Source organism: Rhipicephalus microplus, chromosome 9 (assembly GCF_043290135.1).
Source record: "Rhipicephalus microplus isolate Deutch F79 chromosome 9, USDA_Rmic, whole genome shotgun sequence".
Classification (NCBI taxonomy): Eukaryota; Metazoa; Arthropoda; class Arachnida; order Ixodida; family Ixodidae; genus Rhipicephalus; species Rhipicephalus microplus.
Window position 1 is genome coordinate 36201144 of NC_134708.1, and position 26481 is coordinate 36227624.

General features: G+C 45.8%; 1 protein-coding gene across 1 annotated transcript in view; it reads left to right on the top strand.

The window, feature by feature from the left end:
• Positions 1-22632, top strand: part of LOC142771299 (uncharacterized) — a 30255-nt gene extending 7623 nt beyond the window's left edge. Inside the window, exons 4-9 of the mRNA XM_075872774.1 lie at positions 1491-1511; positions 4206-4259; positions 4891-5098; positions 17312-17596; positions 21078-21272; positions 22266-22632. Coding sequence (XP_075728889.1) covers positions 1491-1511; positions 4206-4259; positions 4891-5098; positions 17312-17596; positions 21078-21186 — 677 coding nt within the window. The 3' untranslated portion in view covers positions 21187-21272; positions 22266-22632. The remainder of the gene's footprint in view (positions 1-1490; positions 1512-4205; positions 4260-4890; positions 5099-17311; positions 17597-21077; positions 21273-22265) is intronic.
• Positions 22633-26481: the final 3849 nt, after the last annotated feature.

Below are 26481 nucleotides of genomic sequence, written 5' to 3' on the forward strand. Positions count from 1 at the left end.
TCCTTATTCATCTGTTTTATTACATACACATGTACGCACACAAACACGCACACAGCAGATTGGACCTGCGCACCCTATTACCGCATAATAGGCTATCGAACGAAATTCGTTAAAGGGGCCCTGAAACACGTTTTCAAGTAACCATAGAATCAATTACTAGAAGAGCTAATTGCCTCACAAATTCAATACCGCAAGAATTTTAAGAATCCGCCCAGAGCGAGTGGAGTTACAAAGGTTTGTCGCATGCTGCGATTGCATTATCTGTTCTCTCATCCCGACGAAAGCGCTGGAAGCTAAGCAGGGAGGGGTGGCAGGGCAAAGAAACTACCACGCCTCGTGACCTTGAGCACTTTTTTTTCTTCGTATGCGCGGCTTTCTCAGTGTGATCGCGTGCACACGCGTAGGCAAGTAGCGGCCTTTCGCGGCTATCTCGGCAACTCGATTTTTCGCTCACAACCATTGGGGCCGATGCCGGCGGCAGGTTTTCTGCGACACGAGCTCTTTAACGCTATCGCAATAAAACAAACGAAAATACAGGAAGAAAAAGACAGAGAAAAATAGAGAAAGGAATTGAGAGAATAAAAGCATAGCATTGTGGGGTATAGTAGAGCAAAAAGGTAAGCAAGAAAAGAGAAAGAAAAGAAATGGGGGACACGGTAACAGTGGTCTGTTGGCCTTCACTTGAACAAATCACAGAACTTTCTCACCCAATCTTTATTATTGCTGTAACACGAGTGTCCCAGAAGTAGTTACTTCAATATCCGCAAGAAAGTGTTTTCACTAACTACCACTTCTTCATCTTCGGAAATGGTGTATCCCTACTCAACTGGCATACCAGGCGCTGTAGCATCATATATCTGTTAGAGGTAATATGGAGTAATAAACTAATTATTTCGATCAACGGTACAAATAGTCTGGTGGGTAGTTGATTGTGCCCATTTGGAGAAAACGGTTAGAAAATGTAAAAAAAAAGTATGCCCGCATGGAGTGCATGAAGAAAGAAGCGTACATATCACGATGTATGCTGCTTTTAACTCACCTGTTTTCAACATCATCATCATCATCATAACTTTTTCATAATATATTTTTTTTCATTAAAGGCCCCTCTCGGGTTAATACATAACAGGGGAATATTAGGGGGAACTAACAGACAAAGCCCAGGAAAGTATAGTTAATGCTTTAAGAAGTAATTGTAATGTAAATGTGAAGAAAAAAAGTGGATGAAAAAATAACTTGCCACCCACAGGATCTGAACTTGTGAGACAGCGAGTGAAAAAATGGCTTAGACAGCGAGTGAAAAAATGAAACATATCAAATAATAAAAATATATATTATCACAGAGCAACATGCGCTACCACAAATAGCATGTCTCTGCATTCAACATTTGATGATGACAAGTGCACCACATAAGGTAACAAATTCTTCTTTTCGTTTTGAAAAATGTCTCGTCATTTACGTCATTCCTTTTGTCTTCACCTCTTTTCTTACAGCGCGATCTCCCGAGCACCTCTGTAAGTACACACTCATGCTAGCAATTTTATCGTTTGACGAGAAAGCATTGCTTAATCTGAACGTCGGCAATGTCCCATTCATACCAAAAAATCACAAGAAAGAAAAAAAAAGCGTAGAAGAAGCACAGGCATACTAGGTGGTGGCAGATGCGTCGTACCACACGTTCCACATTGCGATTTTTCTCTATTTTTGCGATGCTTTTCTGAATATGTTCTTCCCAAATTACTACTTGCGTAAGGTGTTTAGAAAAGTTGTTAACGATTTAGAGTACATGGTACTCTAATATGGGAGAGCATAAGGAGTGGAAAACGGTGACCGTATAGAGTTGTCTTCCCTTCAGTCGTGAACTATGATTCAGAGTTTTCAGACGTCTCAACCTATCCTAAAGCACTGGTTATGACATTCCAAGAATATAAGATGTATATAGTCTTGTAGTGTGATAATTGCTATTGATTGTAATCAGCCGAAGGTTTCAGGTAACTAAATATTTATTTTTGTGCCATCAGTCATGTTCTTTTTTACACACGAAAAAATGAGGTCATACAGTCAGAATGCGTACGTGATTTGTTTTTCTTGTTATTTTTTTAAAACACTGCAAGTTGACGCTTTTAACATTTGTCTTGGAACGTGGCACGTCGACCAAGCTCTTTCTTAAACGTTGTAGTCTTGTCGCCAAAGTGGCCGGCTGCTATCATACGGAGCACATTAAGGTTATAAGTAACACTAAGAAAAAAAAAAGGTACCTTCTCATCTCTCTGCAACCTCTTTTCTCTCCTTTATCCCTTCCCCAGTGCAGGGTAGCAAACCGGATGTGCGTCTGGGTAACCTCCCTGCCTTTCCTTGCATCTTTATCTCTCTCTCTCTAAGAAAAAAAAATGGCAGCATATCCACGGGGTGAATGATGGAAAGAGGGGCGAAGCATCCGTCCGTCCATTCGTTCTTGCTTCCGTCCGTCCATGCGCCCATCTGCGTGATGATCCATGCATCCATCCGCACGCCCGTGCGTGTGTCTGTTCGTGCGTCCGTCCCTGCGTTCGTCCATGCATCCGCCCCTGTGTCCGTCCATGTGTCCATCCGTCCATGCAGCCATTCGTGTGTCCGCCCATTCATCTGTCTGTGTGTCAATTCGTCCATCTAGTCAGCACTCCAAGTACCACCATTTGGCATCTTTTTTTCATATATGAGTCCGTCTGTGCGACCGTTCGTGCGTGCGTCTGTTCGTGCGTCTACACGCATCCATCCCTGCGTTCGTCCATGCTTCCATCCGTCCGTGCAGTAATCCGTGCGTCCGCAGATGCATCTGTCTGTGTGTCCGTTCGTCCATCTAGTCAACACTCCAAGTACCACCATCTCGCATCTTTTCATCTTATATGCATCCGTATGTGCGACAGTCCATGCGTGCGTCTGTTCGCGCGTCTACACGTCTATCCATGCATCCGACCCTGCATTCGTCTATGCGTCCATCCATCCGTGCAGACATCCATGCGTCCGTCCATGCATCTGTCTGTGTGTCCGTTCGTCTATCTAGTCAACACTCCAAGTACCACCATCTCGCATCTTTTCATCATATATTCAGCATAGAGAAGCACAGCCATCCAGCGGACATTCCAAGGACTAAACGAGAGGTGGCCCACGCACACTTTCTTACATCTTGCGTTTCGTGTCTACTTCCCACCTTTAACCACTTCGAGTTCATGGTATAAACTAGTTCTCTGTGTTCATGGCACTGCGGCCCAACGCTCGCTAAACGTTTCTAAAACCAAGGAGTTTAAGCCAAGCAAGTACAACGTAGCAACCCTTTCTTGCCAGATAGTGCTAAATGTACATGCCAATGGCTGCTAATGGGGAATGAGAGACAGGAGAATTCGGCTTTTAGTGAACGCACAGGCTGCGAATTTTTTTATTGTTCAACAACGCACAGGAGAAATCTTCCACCGGTACCACCTTGCAGTTCAAAGCGTAAGACATGTTACGTACTACGACGAGGGACGAACGGGTGCCGCTTCGCCCCTAAAAGAAAATGAGGAGCTTCGTCCCTAAAAGAAAGTGTTGGCAGTGGTTCTGCAGATTCCAATCATATTATGCGCCATCTACCTTGTCCTGTCTCGGTCACAAGCTTAAAAATGTCGCGAACCCAAGTTGCGTTCACATATGTGGAAGCTGCGCCTCAAGGAAGTATACTCGTTTAAGTTAAAGCAGCAGTCAAGATGGCGCGTAGGCAGATTGTCACATGCAAAGATGACAGGATATCAGGATTATTGTCCGTTCGCTGCATAATCATTACAAAGTTTTCCAACTGGTCACCTAAACTCTGCCATCGGTTAACAACCGATCAGTGCCAATGTGACAACCTCTTATTTTTGCACCATAGACAGCGTCCAAAAATTTGATTATCTGCGTGTTTGCCGCCGTTTCTACGGAGGAGTCTTCGCATTGTATGCAGCCATAGCCAGAGAGGTCCTTGGATGTCCGACGAAGCTCAACCCTTTGATTTTATAAAGGAGACGCAATCCTCCCTCTGCTTCAACTAAAAATGATTGTTGAGAAAGAATTTGCGGATACGTGTGATTCTGACGTCCGATGTGATTGAAGAAATGATGTAATACTTTTTGAAAAAGAACTTGTTCCTCCGTTCGAAATAAATGTTTACCCGAGTTTAATCTCTAGCCATTAGGTCTTTGGTTTACTTGCAGACGCGGATACCAGAGAAACCACTGAGGTCATGGAAAGCAGCACAATGTCCGACAGTAAGTAACCATGTTTTTTGAAAATTTTCATATTGCGTATCATATTACTTTGCTTCACAATGAGCAAATGGCCAAAGAAACAAGGTGTCTCAATAGCGCGTTGAACCTCTCTGTCTGATAGCACAACGCCCCATGGGCCACGCAAAAAGTATCCGTGGCTCTAATACCACTGTTCAAAGTTTCAAATACTCTTGCCGATGAGTTAGCACGAGAAAAAAAGGAAAATAAAAATCGATTCCTTGCCAGACGTTCACATTTTGCATGTAGTTTGCTACAGTTTCAACTGGGCAATTTCACCACAAGGTCATGAAATCGAATTGTGGACGTGACAGTAACATTTCGATGGTGGTTGAATGCTTGAGGCCCATAATTTTGGTTTTGGTGCCCTTCAATACGGCGGCACTCACTCTAAACGCTGTATCGCTGCGTCTTACCCCATCAATCAATAGTTGGCATTCCGCATTTCTTTCTACTTAGGCATATAAAAATGCTACCAAACCAGATGAGCTTGCGACTTCGTTGCTTTGTTACAGTAATACTGTATCGCCAATCATAGAAGGTTGAATCGTACTGCAACGTTTAACCTGCTTCCATGTGTTGGCATTACTACACACAGTCTTGTTCCTCGCAGTCCCTCCGAAGCCTACAAGACCCGCAGCGGGTCACTTGGGCAGCTCTTGTAGAAAGTCTTCTTCCTGCCTGGGCGAGGCCCTCTGCATAAACGGTGTCTGCCGCTGCGAGGGTCCCGACTTGCGTATCGTCGAAGGTGCCTGTGTCCCTGCCGTCACAGCGGAAATGGAGGAGCCCCCGCTTTCTGAAAAAGCGACAACCACCTCGCAGTAAGCATTAACAAAATTGTTGGAGTTTTGCTTCTCAAAACCGTGATTTGATTATGACGAACACCTATTGGAAACAGAGAGACAGGCGGACAGACAGTCGATGAACTTTATCATACTCCTGAGTGGTGCCTAGAAAAGTAGCCATTATGGTGGAGGAGCCGCCGCGTGCAATTCTCACGTCGGGAGGGAAAGGCCGAGCCTAACCGCAGCGTCGTGGGCCCTCCAGACAGCTCATAGCTGAGCGGCGAGTTCCGAGCTCTTGAGCTCTCAACAGTCTGCTTTTTTAGAGAGACGATCGTTGTGCCGTAAGGAGGGACACCGCCAGAGCATATGCTCTAAAGTGCAGAAGGAATCTCCACCATTCGGACAAAGAAGATCGTAGGAGGCCGCGCTCCTGCTGACCCTGGCTAAGCTGGAATAGAACCTTGTTTGCAACAGCTTCGAAATATTGAGCAGCGGTTGCTCTTTAGCGTGTTGTTAAACTTAATACACGCCTCCAGCATTTCCGCCTCTATCGCATTACGGCTGCCCCTGACGGGATTTACTTTTGATACCTTCGAGTCAACGTTAAGAACACTTGACTCGAGCTCGTTAAGAACACTTGACAACTGGGGCACGTCTAGTTTTAAGCGAACATGGTGTAAAAACACGCTGTCAAAGCAAACGCTGTCAAAGCAAACATCGTGGCCATGACATGCACTTCATTCTGGCCGCTCAGCCATTGGTTGCATTAAGCAAAGGTTGAGAGTATAGCGGCTGCAGTGTCACTCGGTGGAAACCGTCGCTAGGATGAGAATTCGGTCACTGTTCGTTGTGACAGATCTAAGAGAACTCGGAATATTTACTCTTAGGAGTTGCATTTCAACTATGATAATGTTGTAATCAACAAGTAGGTCACCTGTTGCTAAAAAGTTAGTTATTCAGATTTTGCTTACGTCATGAAAGCTTAAGCAACCCAACCTGCTGCAAGAATGTCCCACACAAGCTTACTCGAACAACCCCTTTAGGAGCCATTAGATTGAACCTTGCCAACCATCCCTGCTTCCATGCAGCCACGTGGCAATCATACCATGATCCGCCAGTCTTCTATCCCGAAGCTTTCCTATACTCAATTTGAAGGACCCGTTGTGGTGGCCCGCGCAGTAACACATTCTATTGCGCACTTTGCTTGCCATTCGTTTGGTGGAATTTATGAACGCAAGACGTGGCATTCACATTTGGAAGGTTTCAAATACCTTGTAGCAATAGGAAGAGGTTACCGCATTTTCTCACGCATATCATGTGATGGCTTGTAACGTGCATTCCCCCTAACAAACAACGGAAACAAATAAAATCGAAAGAACTCCACGAACACTGTTGAAGCAGCAATGCTGATGGCATTACTTCATCAGGTTGTCATACGGTGACGGCTACAAAAGGTCTTCAACTATGAAGAACTGAGCCGGCAGAAACTCACACAATACCGGTCAGATGGCAGTCCAAATAAGAACACCGTATTCCATTCCAATGTATTGCTGCCTCGCGCTCGCCGTATTTGGTGGGCAAGTGGTGGGCACATGGTGGGCAACGTCCAAAGTAGCGACTATACTTACATGTTTTTCAAGTCTTCGCATCGGAACATCGTGGTCTGCTCACCAACGACATACCCGCTACTGAGTCAGCTCTCGCTGACGCTCACGGCAGGCGACTTTTTCTTCAGCAGTAGTCTTTGTCGTTATGCAAGTGCTAACTCACGAAAAACCATCACCTTCTGCACTTCATCAAGTGCACTAAATGATGAGCGCTACGCCATCGGACGTGCAATTCTCGACTAAAAACAGGCTCACCGTTAAAAAATAACTTCGCACATGGATTTGAAGCCGCGTTTCCAGCACTGCGTATGGACTTCCCATGAAGGCAACTCGCCTACCTAAATTCTAGTATCATCCATGCTCGGGGGACGTCGTCTCGTGTGGATGTGAAAACATCGGCTCCGAGTTCGAAAATATTTTTGACAGTTCTTCGTGCATTTGTGAGCGTCTTTTGGTGCCAGTCGACGCATAAAACCGCACGGACTACATCGACACGAAGTATTTCACTGTGGGTGAGTTTTTTTACCCTTTTTCGAGGCTCTTCTGGTTGCCCATCTGCTCAGCCGAGCGCGCTAGGCTGAGGCTACGGCGGAGCGGCCGCCGGCCCTTCTCGGAAGGGTGTTTCAGCACTCTACGCACGGAATGTCTATGCAAGTCTCCTTTGATGAGGAGGATATCACTCCCGATAATCTTCAAGATTCTGGATGGTCTGTGGCTACCACTAAACGTAAACTTCGTGGGACGCATACCCCCAGGACCGAGACCCAAGCAAGCGTCTCCATCCACGGCGACGCGTGGTCACATCAGCGTTCCCGGGCTGCGGTGAAGAAGCGTCTTATCGCTGCTTCTAGACTTCCTTACGTTCCAAGAGATTACGTTCGAGTCATCGTGAGACCTAGAAATGGCCTGGACATGAGAACTGTAAGTCAACGTAAGTTCGCGAAGGCACTTGCAGTGGCTGCAGCGCTCAGTGAGGAAGAACTCACGGAAGACGTGGTATGCCCGAATATGATGCAGAACATTGCAGTTATAAGCACTCCAGCGGAGAGGAACGCCAAAGCGTATTCCAAGATCACCGCCATTACTCTCAGTACCGCCAGTTTTGATGTTAGTGCCCACAGAGCTGCCCCCGATGACACCTGCAAAGGTATCATCAGGGGTGTTGACGCGGACATCGGTTAAGAACAACTTTATTCACTTATTGTACACCCAAGGAACCCGACTGAACTCCAAGTGAAAAGAATCAAGAATTCCACCACGGTGATCATCATATTTGACGGACTAAAAGTGCCAAATTACGTGATATGCGGAAATAGTTTGGTTCGTTGCACCCTGTATCGTCGACAGACGGATGTCTGTTTAGCCTGTGGAAAGCTAGGTCATCGAGCCGATGTTTGTCCCCATCCAGAGGAGGTAATCTGTAGAGGGTGTGGTATGTCATCTTCTTCGGAGGATCCCGTCTGCACTCCAGATTGCAAGTTGTGTGGGGGTCCACATCTCACGGCAGACAAGACGTGTAAGCATCGTTTTCAAGTGCCCTACATAGTCCGTCGACGAAGACGAGAGTGACGGATGCAATATACGATAGAATTTGAGGAACAAGACGCCGACGACATTAACTGCACAGATAGTGGAGGAGACTTCCTATCGCCACCATCCGCTGCAGGTGGCCGCGCTACGACTGAGCGCTCGAGCAGCAGCTGGCGCCCACGTGACGTTAGCCAACAGCTACAACCACCACGAGGGCGATCCCGTTCCAGAGGCAGAGCAAGGGGCCGTTCGAGATCCAGAGGACATTCTAGATCCAAGCCCCGTTCTAGCTCATGGGTGCCTACCGTCCGCAATGGTGTGCAGCAAGGAAATCAGCACCGGACCTGGGCATCCAAGATCAAGGGCTCCCAACCACAGGTAAAGGGGGGTACCAATCCAGAGCAACACTGAGATATATATGCGCAAATGCAAAGGGAAAATGCTAACCTCATGGCCATTGTCAAGCAACTCAGGGCTGAAATAGCCGACCTAAGGAAATCACGGCAGGTTTCGTCTCCGTTTCTTTCAAACACAGTTCTCTGTACAGAGGCCACATCGGATGCGAGTCACGATGAGTTATCCATGGACGTCAATCCAGGGGTAAAACCAACAAAAAGGAAAGCGTTAGCACAACCGGCCAATAACGCGGACAGAGATTTTAAAACAGAGGTCAAAGATACCTTGAATGATATCAAAAATGCTCTCAGGGTGGTGGTCGAGTCGATTGCGGTATTGGACAGCAGAGTCACAAAGATCGAGACTGACCAAGTTAAAGCTTTAGAATCGACCGAGGCTACTCCGGCCCAAGTAATACTTAAGGTCAGGATCATGCAGAAGGTGGCAACCCGTAGCGTCTCTCAGGAGAGAGCTTTTGAGGGTTCCAACAATGGCGGGACACCTTAACAATTTCGTAGTTTGGCAGTGGAACTTCTGGGGCTTCCAATCAAAGATGCAGCTCTCCAGCAGTATATTAAATCCTAGCCAATTCAACCACATGTTATTATGCTACAGGAGACGCTTACGGAAACAATGAGCCTGCCAGGCTACACCCATCACATCACGAAACCTGCAGATGGCCGCGGTATCTGCGCGTTTGTGTCCAAGAAGTACACTTACATTGAGCACAATTTGCACATGGCAAACAGCAAGATTGAACACTCTCTTTTAGAAATTATACCTGGCAGCAACCTTAAAAAATGGCATTTTCATTCTCCACATATATAGCTCTCCAAAAGGCAGGCACCATCACTTCACCTCATTGTTATCAAAAGCCGTTATAATCGCTTGGAAAGTGGACGTGCCCATAGTTATAGCGGGAGATTTCAACGCACCCCATTAAGCTTGGGGCTACCCTCGCACCACTGCCAAGGGAGCCGAGCTCTGGTAAGTGGTATCGGATCTGAATCTTACTTTGGTCACTGACCCCACGTTTCCTACCCGCACTGGAAATTCTTGCTCTAGGGATACTACCTTAGACCTCACCTTTGTTGCAACCACGGAGGAGGTATCATGGTTAAACTTGGGAGAAAACTTGGCGAGTGACCATTGTATTTTGAGTACGACATTACAAATTCAAGCAAACCAGCTTTCAAATTCACAGATTGGGATCTCTTCTGTGAGATCAGAGCGGAGAGCGCAGAGGAGAATAATGACTCACCGAATTTCGACAAGTGGCTGTCTCAGCTGGTCGAAGACGTCAAATCAGCCACCATAACGATAGAGACTGATCTTCCGATCAATAAAATGGATAGCAGGCTTGCTTATCTTCTTGAGGCTAAAAGCGCCCTTTTAGCAAATGTGGAAAGCACACCGTATGAATCGAAGACTGCGAAAACGCGTCGCAAGTCTTAACCAAGAAATAACGACTTACTGTCAGACGCTGAAAAAACAGTATTGGGACGAAATTTGCAACAAGGTGGATGGTCAGATGAAAGTTGGCTGAAAATGAAACCTCCTCAAACACCTGCTGCAGGACACCAAATCTAAATCCAACCAGACGCGCTTGGTAGACTGAATACTGCACTCAGAAAGGAAGGTTAAATAGGACATGGAAATAACGAAGTGTCTGGCACAGAGATACCTCCCTTTGGACACAACCCGGCCTCCTTCTGGCTACGCGCAATACACGGGATCACCAGCCTTAGAATTGGACAAGCCCTTCCAGGAAGCAGAGATCCGGACCATCTTAAACAATTTTATTGGGAACTCCAGCCCAGGCCCAGACGGCATTACAAACAAGACACTACGAAATTTAGACGATGACTCTGTCACCTATTTCACCAAAGAAATCAATCGTATTTGGGAGACGGGGACTTTCCCTGAGCAATAGAAAAGGGCGTCGGTTATTCTCATATGTAAACCTGGCCGGAGTCCCAGTTTTAGCAACTTACGACCCATTTCACTGACGTCCTGTATAGGCAAGTTCGCCGAGCATGTCATCAACGATCGAATATCAAAGCATATAAAGAAGACTGACCTGTTCCCGTACAACATGGTAGGTTTTAGACCACACCTATCTACTCAGGACGTCATGAAAATGCTGAAGCATCACATCATAGATCAGGAGTCAAAAGGCGTTAGAGGTACTCTCGGTCTGGATCTTGAAAAGGCCTTTGACAATCTCTCGCACTGCCAGATACTTGCCTCCATCTCTTCTCTCAACTTAGGAGCCAACTTTCACAAGTTCACCAGCTCGTTCCTCAGGAATAAAAAAGCCACCATACAGCTTGAGGATCTCAAGTCTGAGCCCTACGATCTCGGTTCCTTCGGCACCCCGCAGGGCTCAGTCGCCTCCCCACTGCTTTTTAACATTTCAATGTGCGGCCTTGCCGCAAAGCTCTAAAACCAAGAAGGCATGAAGTTTGCTATCTGCGCGGACGGCATCACCATATGGAGTGTCGGTGGCTCGGAGGGCTCTGTGGAGAGCTCTCTTCAAGAGGCCGTAGACTATGTTGAAGTCTACATAAAAGAAATGGGCCCCAAGCTCTCGCCAGCAAAGTCCGAACTTCTCTTATGTCGACCCACGAGACGGGGACCCAAACCCAAAAACTGGCAACCATTGGCCGACATCGTCATTAGGCTGCACATGGCAAAGGGGCAGCGTATTCCAAGGGTGGACTTCATACGCGTTCTGGGCATGATTATCGAGGTTAATGGACAGAACAGCCGCACGATCGACCGTCTGACTTCTAAGGCGGAAGGGGTCATCCGACTAATCTCACGCTTTTCCAACAGTCGGGGTGGTCTTCGAGAGCACAACCTCCTCAGATTATTCCATGCATTCTTGATGAGCCACATAAGCTATGTCGCATCTATGTGCAGGTGGCAACTCCATGAAATATATAAATTGGACATCCTCATGAGGAAAAGCATCAAGAAAGTTCTTGGCATTCCTATGCGCACAAGCACTGAGAACCTTATGAAACTTGGAGTCCACAACACGCTTGAAGAAGTTATCGAGGCTCAACAAACGGCACAGGTTGCCAGGCTTTCGATCACACCAGCGGGGAGAAAGATTCTGGTTGACACTGGAGTCAACACTCCGACGCTCGAAGTGCGTAATACGCCTCTCGATGATTATATACGCTCTCGCATCAAAGTGTGCCCCCCTTCCACGAAATATGCATCCACAGTACAACGCGGGCAGGCGTGTCGCTCGAGCCTTCGCTTCTGGTTTCGTGTGCAAGGAAATTCTGAGAACTCTCACTCACAAGGAACTCACTCATCACACAATTATTTGGTTCCCTGCTCACCTTGGCTTGAGGGTCGGAGGCCTTCCAAATGTCAACGAGCTAGCCCACTCCAAGGCGCGAGGCTTCACTTACCGCGCCGGGACTTGTGCTTCTAAGACAAAAGAGTGAGCCCCCAGCCTTCATTTTAGGGACATTTTGACTACCTTCAACGAGATCACGAAGCATTATCAATTAGGCCGTAGGTCCTTTCCATTGTCACACGAAAAGTTGTCTAGGCCACAGGCAATCTCTCTTCGCATGCTTCTGACGGGAACTTACCCTAGCCTCGTAACCTATAGCCATTACTCCGATATTTAAGAACTTTGTCCGGACTGCCAGAATCGCAGTGATTTTAACCACATGCTCTGGAGGTGCCCCTCTTTACACAAAAAAAATGAAGAATTTTTTGAGAACTCCTTTCATTTAATGCTCACGAGTCCGGTTCTCATACAACAACTCAAGGCTGTCCAGAAGGCCCACGACGCGGCGGTGACGCTGGGCCTCCCCGTCCCAACGTGGGAGCGGCCCGCGATCCTACCCCTATAAAACGGGGGTGGAATCCTTCAGGACCCCAATAAAAGTTTTTCATCCATTCATCCATCCATGCCCCGAAATTCCTTATGATAAATCTCGTACATTGTGTCAGTAATAGACAAGAATATATAATACTCATCCTATTCTACGGCGATTTCCGTTTAGAAAAAGTGTTTAACGACTTTGAGTACTTGGTACTCAACTATGGGAGAGCCATAAGCCGTAATTCCTCAATTTCATCGAAAGTTTAGCGTATCACTGTGATGCGGCGTCACTGTTACTCTGTTATTCGTAAACCTCTTGTTGTTCACCGGTTTACAGTGAGGATAAATTGTTGTAAGATAGAGTGCTCTGAAACAATGCAATATTTTGTGATCAGGACTGAAAGCAATACAGGGCAGCGTCCTTGACCTTTTACTTTTCCTAATCCATATTACTGACTTCCCTAACTGCGCGTGTTCTCACATCAGACTTTTCGCGCATAGCTGCATAGTTTATAGAATAATTTCATGTGACAATGATAAACACATTTTTCAAGCTGACAAGAACGCAACCAAACGTATTGTTGAACATTGCTTATGATACTTAATACTGGTGAAACACAGGTACTGTCACCTACACGGCAAACCCATCGCATTCCAACATCCTACGCAATCAATGACAACATAATTCAACATACGACTTTAGATAAGTATCTTCGTGTTCACTTACAGTCTGACCTTACATGCCATCATCATATCCGCCGAACGGTGGCACCAGTTAACCACTCATTAGGTCTGCTCCAACGAAACTTCAAGTATGCTCCAGATACCCCCCGTAGGCTATCTTACATCACGTTATTACTCCCTAAAATTGAATATGGATCAGCTATATGGAATTCCACACAAATCTACACCAACCATGGCACCGAGTCTTTACAAAACCGTGCAGTACGTGCGTTTGATGTTTTCAGATTATTCAACCTACACCAGAATTTCAGCACTAAAATCTCACACTTAGCTTGAAGACTTATCGCCACAGAACTGCCCATCTGTCGCTTCTCCATAAACTTTATCATAGCCCATGCCTTTACCGCATCTTCAGAACACTAGCAGCTATCTTTCGACGCATAGAGCATATCATCAAGATAAAACAAATAACCTGTTGCTCAGCTCATTATGCTCATTCTTTCATTCCCGGAACAAAATAACCTGCCGCCCCACATTGCCACAGTACCCGATTTCTCAACATTTCAAGAACTTTTTATTAATTACACGAATACTGTCGAGAAATTGACAGTACGGTGGAAATCATTTCTAGCGCTTTCGTAGTGTTCCTAACACGTCGTGATCTTGTCACGACGCCTTCAACGTCTATGATAATTTATATGGTCAGTGTGTGTAATGACCCCAACAGGCGTAATCTCGCGCCCTTCGGCCGACATTTCCTGCGCGTCACTGATTTGATTGATTGACTGATATGTGGGGTTTAACGTCCCAAAACCACCATATGATGATGAGAGACGCCGTAGTGGAGGGCTCCGGAAATTTCGACCACCTGGGGTTCTTTAACGTGCACCCAAATCTGAGCACACGGGCCTACAATATTTCCGCCTCCATCGGAAATACAGCCGCCGCAGCCGGGATTCGAACCCGCGACATGCGGGTCAGCAGCCGAGTACTTTAGCCACTAGACCACCGCGGCGGGGCGCTGCGCGTCACTGTGTCCTCGAAGCATTTACATTGTCTATCACGCATGCCACAGAGATGTTCGAGCTCGCTACGTCCTGTGGCATTACTCATCGATATTCATTCAGTTCCAAAGCTATCAGCTAGAAATAGCCAGAAAACTGGACACTTCTTTTCTTTTTGCTCGTTACAAATAGCACATTATCCATGAACTAAATAAAAGAGCTACACTACTGGCCTGCAGTAGTGTAAGCTGATGCTTCTCTTTTTGAACAACTGCGTTTAAAGAAGAGAGAATTAGATGTCTCATCAAGTTTGAAAACTTCGGAGCCCCGCGGTGACGGTACCAACACGAGTGCTGCTGCTGCCTAAAAAATAAAGAATGCTCACGTGATGATGTACCCAAAACAGCGTTGTTATGAAACTCATGACAGATCACCATGATGCCATGATGACGTCCAATAACAAGACATAACAGCATGACATCATCGCATGGCATCGTCACGCGGTCAAATCTAGACCAATCTCGGAGGTATAGCGCAAGAGCAGCTGAGATGCATAGAGCTTGATTAGCTTCCAATCTTGGAGGCAGTGGGATACCCGGTAGGCTGCTGAAAGTTTTCTAGGTGGAGCGGAAAGTATATTCTCTATATTCTGTAAATTCTTCGTTTCTATACTTGTATGACATATTTGTTCCTTCGTTTAACGTGAAAAGAAGTTGTTCTGATCCAAACATCGACTGGGGAGAAGAAGAATGGAACCTAAAAGTTGTTCTGATTGCTGCAGAAAGAGAAGTACGTGTTTGACTAGAACCAACGAAGTGGGCTTTCACATCTTCCCTGACTCACCGTTGGTACCAAACTACATACTTCATACTTTATCTCCAATAATTTTGCACAGAATCACAGCCCAGCGCATAATTGTAATTCATAACTGTAAACAGCAAAATGTGCATCGTTACCATCATTCAGTTTGGTTTTGTGGATACGGGCGTTCAAGTACCAGGACTCATCCGCAATTCACGGTCACCGTAGGCCTGGGCGCACCAACCATGGGGCAGGGCAGCGAGAGCAAACCCACGAGCTTTGATGAAGGCTCTGGTGTGAACACCACAGAGGTCGTCGGGACAGTTCTAGAAGAGGAGAGCCCTCGTAGAACGGAGAGCTGGAGTTCCACAGCTGACTGGTATTCCGTTATTCCGTCATCTGCACACTAGCAATTAATGAAAAAGCCTAAGATGAATCAATAAACAGAAAAAGCGGCCGCTGGGATTGGTGTCAACCCGAATAATTAAAAAAGTTGAATTGATGAAGTTACCTTGTGAAATCATAGTGGCGCATATTTGGCGAGACCGTGTGACATCATAATGACGTCACACACCGTGCTACCGAAGAATGACAGCATGTCATCATAATATGTCTTCGAGGCGTGGTTGCTGGTGGGCCCATTTCGGAGGCACGCAAACTGCCGAAAGCTTCCAATGCCCCTGATCTCGGTGGCAATTTAAGATCACATCAGGTGAAAAAAAGCTCGTGGTTGCTAGGGAGAACCCCAATTAGTGGTTCGTACAGTATAATATTTTTCCAGTGCAATAACTATATATCAATTGATGCCTACTTTGTTATAAATTATTAGTTAAGCACAATGGCACATATATAAATGACCTCGCAAAACTGCATCCCAATGAACGCATGCAGCATACAAGAAACAAGTTATTATGGCACAGACCCATCTCAAGGGCTAACTATATTTAAATAGTGTTTATCGTATAGCCTTCCGCATGTAAGAAATAGGTTATCTCAAGATTCATTTGACCAGTTTTCTTTCTCTAGCAACAAAATCAGTGTTCTATTATTGAAAATGGCTGAAGTGTGTGGATTGCACATGCACTGGTGCGTTTTTGTGAACTCTTTATTATGAAATTAATACTAAACTCTGTTCTTCAATGCCCATAACTATTTAAAAAAAACGTCTTTTTTTAAATTTAGATGTGTTGCTTCTAGTGTTACATTATGTTTGCGTTAGAGCAGATTGTGTAATATTTTATTCTGTCTTTCAATGTACCCGTTACGCTATTTCCGAAAAACGGTATTGTAGGCATTGCATTATCCGCAGTGTATGCACAATGCATCACTCATGCTGCGTCGTGCTAATAACGAACAGGGCAGGGACCTCCGTCAAGCCGTAATTGCTCCTTATAGTCGCCCCTCGTACTCTTACAAAGGAAATCAAAATACAACTTGATTGATTGACAGATCAATTGATGAATAAATAGAGCGTAAAATAAAAAGATAGCTTTTGTTTTCGAGTAATCCTTTCTGAATGCATAAAGAACCATGCTAGATATGATAGAAAAATATATATTGTAAAACATATGATGATATGGTAGTTTTATTAGAAGAATATATATTGTAAGTTATACAACAAATATATCTTTCGAGACTGCGCCGACCCTTACGTGCGTCAACTGGCTTCCGACGCACGTCCTTTAAACTGCCTTCCACATTGATAGCGTGGTCCAGAGTATCCCATTTTATAAATGTTTGCAATTGACCTCCCTCATGTCATGTTTAAATTTCCGGTCTTCAACCCTCATGTTTTTCCGCTCTTCAATATCAGCAGAAACAGCTTTTATCACAAACAAGCACGGTATCATTTATACATTTGCTGCCTCGCTTCTCGCAAAATAAAATGTACCCTTTCTTGATCTATTTGTTTGCACTGCATCAAATCCCAATGTGCAAGAACTATTAGTAGACATAAGCAGAGCGAGAAAATAGATACTCTAACACTTTAGTATAGCTTAATTATTACAGGCCCTCAAGTACAAAGGTCCTCCAGCCAATAACGGGTACCATAGGTCTGCACTCAACTAGCACGTCGAGCATCCATGAAACCAAAACTGAGTCGTTTGAAGAACGTTTGAACAGTACTGTAGACAACGGGACAGTTCTCGAAGAAGAGGGCTCACCTGGGACGGAAAGCCGGTATTTCACAGGCGACCGGTAATATTTTATTCTGCCTATGACTCACTCGTAATTTATTATGTTGAAGACTTTATGGCTTATTGCGAAACGAACAGTATAAGCAAAACTCAAGCCGTACTCGCGATTATAATTCGTAGAAATAGGCAGTGAGAAAGGCAGCATACTAGTGATACTTCTATCTTAAACATTACAGGCACTCAATTACGGAGACCCTCCAAACATTTGCGAACATCGTAGGTCTGGACAAAACCAGCACTTTGAACGCCAGTGAAATCGAACCCACGACATTTGTTGAAGAGTCGGGTTTGAAGAGGACTGAATACAATGGGAGTGTTCCAGAAAAGGAGGGCTCACCTGGTACGGAGGGCTTGCCTGGTACGGAGGGCTCGCCTGGTACGGAAAGCTCGCCTGGTACGGAAAGCTCGCCTGGCGTGGAAGGCTGGCCTGGTACGGAGAACGGGAATTCCACAGCCGACTGGTAATATTTTAAGCTGCCCACGACTGACTAGTATTCTAATATAGTGAAAAGTGCACGGTGTAAAATTAAATAAATAGCAATAAATCATCTCCAAGCCCATTTACGCCTAAGTTTTTTTTTTAAATCTTAAAAGCTCTCCCAGCATTTCGAGATCTGTTTAGTGTTTTCTTCAGGGGATAACTGATGATATGTAGGGTTTAACGTCCCAAAACCACCATATGATTATGAGAGACGCCGTAGGGGAGGACTCCGGAAATTTCGACCACCTGGGGTTCTTTAACGTGCACCCAAATCTGAGCACACAGGCCTACAACATTTCCGCCTCCATCGGAAATGCAGTCGCCGCAGCCGGGATTTGAACCCGCGACCTGCGGATCAGCAGCCAAGTACCTTAGCCACTAGACCACCGCGGTGGAACTTCAGGGGATAACTGTCAAGCCGGTTTCAAAGCTGGCGATGTTTAGTAATCGACTCCTTTTCCAACGTCGTCGAGAGGAAGAAAACCACTGAAAAGCGATATCTTCAAAGCCGGATGACAAGCTATATTCTGAGGAAGTGACCAAACGGATATCTGTAAGGTAGAACTAGTGTTTAGAACAAACAACTAAAGAATAATGTGGCTGGAGAGTGCTTATAACACTTTTGCGAAGCCAGACAGAGCTGTTGAAACAATATCCTACAATATCCTTAATAAACTTACAGGCTAATCAAGACGCATTCTTGACAACGTCATCGTCACATTCATTTGTCACGTCGAATTAGCAATGCTTGCTGCTTCTGTGCAGATTGTATATTGAAAAGGTACCGACACGAAATTTTTCGCCTATTGTTTTTTTTTTGCGTTTAATAATAGACCAAACACCCGAGAGCGTAGCAAACGTATTCACTGGCACGCGTGAGCGTGCCATGAAAAATAATTATAGCTTGGTTCAGGAAGTTTCTCTTTCTGCAATACCCTGACGCCAGAACATGGTGTGAGCAGCGCCATCAGGCGGTAGTATGCATACGCGCAAGTTTTCGTGTCGTACCCTCGTTAGCACGTCACTGCTTCGGTCGCTTGCTTCGTCTGCTGCGCGCTGGGCGCCGCACGTGTGGCAACTCTCGCGGCAGGAAGCTAAACGTTTTGATGGAATCGTTTTAGTGCAGGACACACGGTGCAAATTCAGTTGCGATTAGCCGTACGACTCTTTGTTCCAAGAGGCCGCATTCGCGCGGGAGCGTAGCGAGGTGCGCCACTGTTTACGCTACTAGTGGGCGCCCGTAGCAAGTTTGTTCCTCACCGCCACAATCGCCCTTGGACTAGTGAATAACTCCGTGGCCGGTGGCACAAAAAACACTGGATGAACTGTTTATGACGTAACATAACTAATGATTGAATGAAGTGATGCTCCAAGCGTGCTATTTCTGCAAGGCAACGTTCGTTTTCGAACTACCAACGAGATATGAAGCCGTGATGGCAGATAATATCGTAGGTAAACAATCAGTGGCCTCGACCGTCTGGCGAACTAGCCGGCTTGGTTCCCATCTTTGCTCTTTACATCGAGGCCATCGAGAAAACCAGTTGCACGTGTAAAATCGTTGATTAAGGGGGGGGGGGGTTAACGTCTCAAAACTACCATATGACTGCGAGAGACGCCGTAGTGGAGGGCTCCGAAAATTTCCACCTTATGGGGTTGTTTAACGTGCAGCCAAATCTGAGCACACGAGCCTACGGCATTTTCACCTTTATCGAAAATTCACCCGGCGCAGCCGGGATTCAATCCCACTATCTGCGGATCAGCAGCCGAGTACCACAGCCACTAGACCACCGTGGTGGGGGGCACGGGTAAAATCGTCATATAAGTGTAAAACGTTTTATAACGTTAGCAGAAAGACGTGCTCGACAATGAACTGACGTCGGAAGGCGAGCGGCGATATTGAGAACGTCGGCCTTGCCATAGGCCTACGCTCGGAGTCGAGAATCGTTGCGGTCTGAGGTGATGTTTGTCGCTCGCGAAGGTGTATCTTTCTTGGCATTGTCAGTAGACAATGAAGCGTGGCTCTGCGGGGTTGTTGATATTCTGCTTGATAATGAGGACACGATGTCTTTAGAGCGTGCAAGCCGAGGTGCCGTATGTGAGTGGAGACCGAGCGCTAATGGCTCGTTCTCCGCATGGGTCGCGAATCGTCGTATGCCACGTGTGCCATCACACACCGAGTCGGATGCCTAATCGCACGATCTGTCCAGAGCATTTTGGGGCTCAAGTTCTTCGTCGCCAATCCGAAGTCGGTAAGCAACTGCATGTTGTGCATCTACACGTCCGGAGCGAACAGGACTTGGTTGGCGTCCGCCTGGTTGGCTTCCAGACTCCACCTCGGCCACGGTGCGCGAGGTCGACCCACGCTAGCCTTTGCACCGGATATCACTGGAATCGGTGGAACTTGCACCTGTTGCATTCCGTTTCACTAGCGCAAGCCAATTCACAGGACAAAATATTGGTGCCATGATGGGAAATTTGCAATCAAACGATTCTTTTGCTCTCTGATAAACGCATATATTGTATCGGCGTGTGCGTACACTATGTTCCAGACTCCGCTAGCTCTGTTCACTGATGCACTGGATGAAAGTGACAGCAGGGTGCGAGCAGATGATCGAAAGTGTGACGCGCAAGTGTCATTTTTTGTTTTTGTGCTTGACGTCGTCACAACTTACCAAAATGCTAGTGAAGTCACTAGGATTAGTACTGTATCTTGATGTCAAAATAGTATCGATGTCGGTACGTGTGCTGCGGGAAATGTGACCGTAACATCAAATAAAATACGTTATCGGCATTTGCTGAGCATCACGCTTGTTCAGAGCTGTGTCTTTATACAGGAGATTTGCACACCAGAGTAAACTTGCCTCCTAAAAAAAGGTGTCAGTAAACCTTTAAGGACCAAATTAGTAACTACTGAGAGCAGCTGACCCATAGTTCACAAACAAAATGAACCGCGCTTACTCTTCGCAATAATATTTATTTTAGTGAGGATTGATTGGAGATATTATAGGTGACAAAAACTTTAAATTTAAAATAGAGTATTTTATATCCCAAGTTAAGGTCCTCTGTATAGAGATCGTTAACACTGCATGCCAAGAACAGAAGAAAAAAACTGCCCATTCGCAATGTCTCAAGTATTGTGGGTTGCTCTTTTGAACGCTTACGCTTCTTGACACTTTGATATGAGGGGGGAGCTTTATCTACTGATCACTAGGTCAACATTACTTCATTTAACACTTCTTCATTCGCATATGCTTTCATTTCATCTTGGTTTGAGTGGCCAATCATAGGAATGCTACGTACAGAAGGGGTCATAAAGTCTAAGGCCACTATCCCATGTATTTCCATAGCGGCATTACCAAATAAATTTTGGCCTCCCCTTTGTACTCTTCGTAACTGTTTAACTTACTGCAACTGTAACTGTTTAACATACTGCGCCATTCCATGTGACTTCATATTTACAGGCACTCAAGTGCTGAGACCCTTCAGCATTTCACTGGCGACACACGTTCGGAGCCATCCACCACGCGGAACAACACTGAGACCAAAGCCGCGACCTTTACAGAAGACTAGGGTTCGAGCAACACAACGTACAACGCGACAGTTCTAGAGGAAGAGAACTCGCGGGAGATGGAGGACTGGAATTCTACTGATGACGGGTACTATACTGTTTCGTTCCCTACTCACTAGCATTCTATTACATTAAGAGGTAGCATTGTGCGAGGTGAAATTAGGAGGACGACGAAGGCTTGCCCGCGTGCTGTTTGTGTTCAGCTGCTACTTTAGGCTACAGACACAACTTATATGCGTAGTGTACATCACACCAGCTTAGCAGGTACAAAAAACTGGCTTAATTTCCTAAACTTCGTCAAACCCGCGCGCATGCCACTCGGTCCCTATGCATGAACTTATTGGCGTTCCCATCTACCGTAGTTCTTTCTAGCGCCTCAAGCGAAGTAGGGCTACATATCTCTCAAAGTCAGCTCTCGTGTAGTCTGAGAGGCAGCCAGGAAACGAGGCGTTTCCACCCATTTTCCTAGCCATACTAGGCACTTTATCCGGGACCAGATAAATGAAACGACGTGGCTGACTTCCAGTAGTACTTGGTATACACCATCATCAAAACACTAGTGTTTGTCAACACTTCTAATTGTTGGAGAAAAACGTTTCGAAACCACAAAAGGACAGAGGCCGAAGTGGCGGGCTGCGGCAATTTCGACATCTAGCGGTTCCTTGAAGTGCGCACAAATATTGTAAACGAGCCTTAAGGATGCAGCTTTCATCGAATTGCGGCGTTCACTGTCGGAATTCGATCCCGCGACCTTCATATCAGCAGTCAAGTGCCATAACCATTAGACACACACGGTGGGTCTTCTCGAGTCTTGAATAGCAGTGTGTTTTCCGAGTTCATGGGTAAAACGACACAAAAGCAGTGCGACACAAATATGTAACTGACCTGCTAAAAAATGTTACTGAAGTTTTCCGACATGCCACGCCTGCAAACCCATCCCCACCACTTCACCACTTTTAGTTCATTTTTCTGCATCAGACTTGCATTTAGTTCTGCGATACGAACAATTATCATCCTCATAAGTAATCATTCAGAAATGCCGCATAGTAACCGTGATTCCATCCTTACTTCATGAATGCAGAACCTCAAGTATAGAGACGCTTCAGCCTGTTGTGGGTATCACACGCCTGGGCACAATCTCCACGTGGAAGACCACTGAAACTGAACCCGCGGTCTTTGAAGCAGACTCAGGTGGGAACACGACACTGGTAAACGAGACAGTTGTCAACGACGAAGGCTCGCCTGGAACGAAAGGCCCTGATTCAACTGTAGACATGTCAGTGCCCGACGTGCTGGAACGCCAGCGTCTACCGGAAGAGGCGTCAGTGATGGACTTTTAAATTTAGGCGCACCCCACGCAGGTTTAGTTAAAAGCAAAATTCTTCTTGCATTCGGGTTTCCGTTATATTCGAAATCGATTTATCGACTGTAGCTAGCATCACATTCTGTCGCAGTTCTCTGAATAAAGGCTATTTTTATGAAGGTACTCACTTAAAGGTTGCTGCCTCTCTCTCGGTCAGCAACTTCAAACTGTGGTCAAAGGAATGCGCCCGCGAGCACCATCTCAAAAAAAAAAAAAAACACCTATAGAAGGCTCGTACACACTTGTACGTGATGTCCTCTCACCGCTTCCTTTCCTGTCAGATGAAAAGCGGCACGAATACCGTTACGTCACTTTTTCAACAGTATTACTTAGCACCAGTGTCCTGCAGAGTTACGCGATATTAGTTCCAACAGAATGAGCTGCCAATCTTATTTTGTTTAACATTACGATTTGTAGCTACCGCATTCATTGCGTCACTCTTTAAGCCAAACTGTGATTTTTCCAACTTCAAAACACGAAAGAACCCATTGTATTAAAATAACACAACAGAAAATTGCTGTGAGGACTTGCAAACAACTATGTCAAAAGTGTTTTTTATTGTGAGTAACGTTCCCATAGCTTAAACAAAGAACAAGTAGTCGACCATGTCGTGTTGAAAAGCGAATGGTATGTGCAGTGTCACACCGCAGCCCGTGGACAGTTGAAGTGGCCTCCCTTGATGCGTCTGTGTCATGGATGCCGACTCAGTTTCCGTTTAATTTAAATAGGAACGACCTTTCATCGGATTAGTACACTGTTTCTGGACTTGGTTTCCTAGACTTGGTTCTGGCCAAAAGCGCGTCTGTTTATTGAGTCGCGTGCGCAGAGAATATTGCAGGACAATCACATCTTTTAACCACACTGTGATGCATGGTACGACACACTTGAAGAGGAGTAAGTAACTTCCCACACTTATTGCACCATTTTGGGAGAGACTGCGAAGGAGTAACCACGCTTTCGTGGTTATTTATCAAAGGAGTAAGATTTGGCACAAGAAAATAAGGTTGAGGTTGGTTTAACCAGCCTTTCGAAGAGGCTTCTCGCGTTTAAATAGATGTTCAATCGATGTGAAAGCGCCCCAATCAGAAATAAGTATCAAAACGTTTTCAGCAAATACAAAGGATTTGAACTCACGACCACTCAGTTAGCATGCGCGTACATAAACCACTTCGCCACACTACGCTACAGCACTGCTTGAAAGGAAGCAGGATCATGTAGGCGCCCATGGGTCATTTGCACACGGCGCGAATATTCCTGCAGTTATCCCCCCCCCCCCAAAAAAAAAAACAGGCACTTTACTCTACAAGGAGAAAAGTAGCTCCTCCTTGCCGTGTCATGTGCAATCTTTTGCGCACATGCCGTCTTTATAAGAAGCATCGAGCCCTTTTCGAGGTAACTTTGCAGTTGCTCCACAAGCAAATAGACCAAAAATTCATGTGTTCATGCTCGCTGTCTTGCAACGAAGATTGGGGTGATCATTGTCAGCACGTTTGACCTTTTCTTCCCGGCTGGATGGCGCGAAAACTAGGAGTGTTTGAAGGAAGCTTCACGCACGGGAAGTCGACAATTAAGTGGGTCTATTTTGGTCACCTATAACACAGTCGATCAGTAAAAATCGCCAAAGAAACCATTGGCGTAAATTTACGCTGGTTACAACTGACAAAGTAACATTTGCCATTACGGATTATTTATAGCTTCTTCTCTATTCGAAAAAAAACACTAAAGAAAACGAAAATATAAGTATCAAAAACAAGTTCACGTTGGGACGTGCCACCGCGTCGATATAAAGTGGATTCGCCACGGCGAAATTATTGATCCTGCCCGCCTACACTTAGTGCTTTCTGAACCTAAGGCGGTTTAGCACCTCTTCCATGATCTTCCCCCCTTTCAGCAGGTGAATACTCAAGTGATGACGTCATAATGTGACATCACGCATTTCTGTGACCTATGTCGTCATGAGGAGTCCTATGGGGACGTAATTCACGTAATTCTTTCCATCGCTTGCGCTGAGGCCGATGACGTTGATTTTGGTCAATATGTATACGCGTGTTTGATGCAGCACTGAAGGCTTTCTTTCGTATTAAAATAAATCACAGACGAGAATGTAGGTAAACCGAATAGTGTTATTAATTGAATAAGCTAATGATACATTATTATGAGGAACACACATGCTCTATTCCTTCATGTCTATTGCCGTTATGGCTACTCCTTCACAGCTCCACCGGCCTGTGCAGGACTTAGCAATGGCTGCGCGTCTTGCAACGGCTGGACTGCGAGAACTCCCGCAGGGGCGGGAGGCGGCTCCTTGTCGGACTCGGCGGACATTGAAGGTTCCAACACAGGCAAGATCTTCCTGCTGAGACCATGTGCGACTGGCGCCTTGTCTGACGGCAACATGGCCCGATCGAGAGCGAGAAGTTGATATCGCGTAAGGATCTCCGAATCCTTGGGTCCCCAGTCGGGCAGTGGCTGCGTAGCCTCGGACCAACTCTGCAAGTGCCGCAGGGATGGTGATACGATGGATGTTTTGTGACGTTGCCAATCGGGCTAGCTGCATGAGACTCATGACGGCCAGCACAAATAAGAGACAGGGGAAAGTGCATGATGCGAACAATTTCTGAGAACTAAAAAAAAACCTAAAGAAAAGCGCAGAATATTAAACTAAGAGTGACGCAATAACAAAATGGTATCACTTCATACCTATAGTTTCTTTAGTCAACCATGAATTGCCCTCAACGATACCAAGTTGTAACTGCCACATGTACCATTAAAAGTTGGCTCTGAAGTGTTTGGTTACTGTCAGTGCCTACATCTCCGTTTATATACACGTTTTTGTTGAAACTTTCGGTCAATAGCGGAGTCTGTGCCGTGAGTTTTATTCAGGTTTTTTTTTTGTTCTTTCATCTCATTGGCGCTGGCCTTCATGAGTATTTAGCCGGTGACGCTAAAAAATCGCCACTACCTTCCATCTCTGCGATTGTGGAAGTGAGGGCAATGGGGCGTCGCTGACGTGGCACTGAGGTGAGAAAGTGCTTTTGGTTGTATACCCACCAGTGATTGTGACAGTGACGGTAATACGTAGGTAACGTAATGCTACATCAATGTGATCATCGACTGTGACTCGATGGTGATGGTACCTAAGTACACTGTCCATCTCTGTGATTTTGGCAGGGATGCTCACATTTGTAAATGCAGCAGTAAGGTGAATGTAACGGTAATATTTATGCAATGGCGCAGAGCTCACCAAATCAAGGTTTACTGTTTGTCGGTCTATATATGTGAGTCAGGCCTTCACGATAACGCAGTGGCAACGTGATCACGTAACGCGGTTGTGAGTGTAATAAGCGTCTGCTTCTTGTTCTCTTCCGCAATGTACTTTTTTAAAAGACAATAGTCTTTCTTGGTGACCTTCGACGGAAATATTTTGGTCTGTCTGTCTCTCCGTCTGTCTGTACATTTGTCTGTTTGTTCGCCCTATTGATATCTCAAACGGCACCAAACGGCCAAGCTCATCCGCAGCGCCCTCCAATATTGATCAAGGTTTAGCGTTCATAGTTGTGCACTTGTCAATTAAAAAAGTAAATATTGCGCATATCTGAAGCGTCATAACAACACGTCTATGTTTTGTATGTCTGCGTTCATACTAGAAGAAGCACACACGTAACTTTAAGGACTGTAGCGTTCAGTATCGCGTGACGCTGAGAGTGCAACGCGATGCGCAAGAAGGTGTTTTCAACGCTTTGCTACGACGACGCGATGGTGGCACCTGCCCGTCGCTTTGCATTCTACTTTCGAGATTGGCGCGCATCTTTCTCCGCGTTCGCGCACACCATCGCTTTCGAAGATGACTGCCAGATGGCGCTCCTGTCTAACGTGCCTAGATGCGCTTGTTCGCCTCCGCTACACGCTTGAGGCACTCTAACGCAGCACCTTC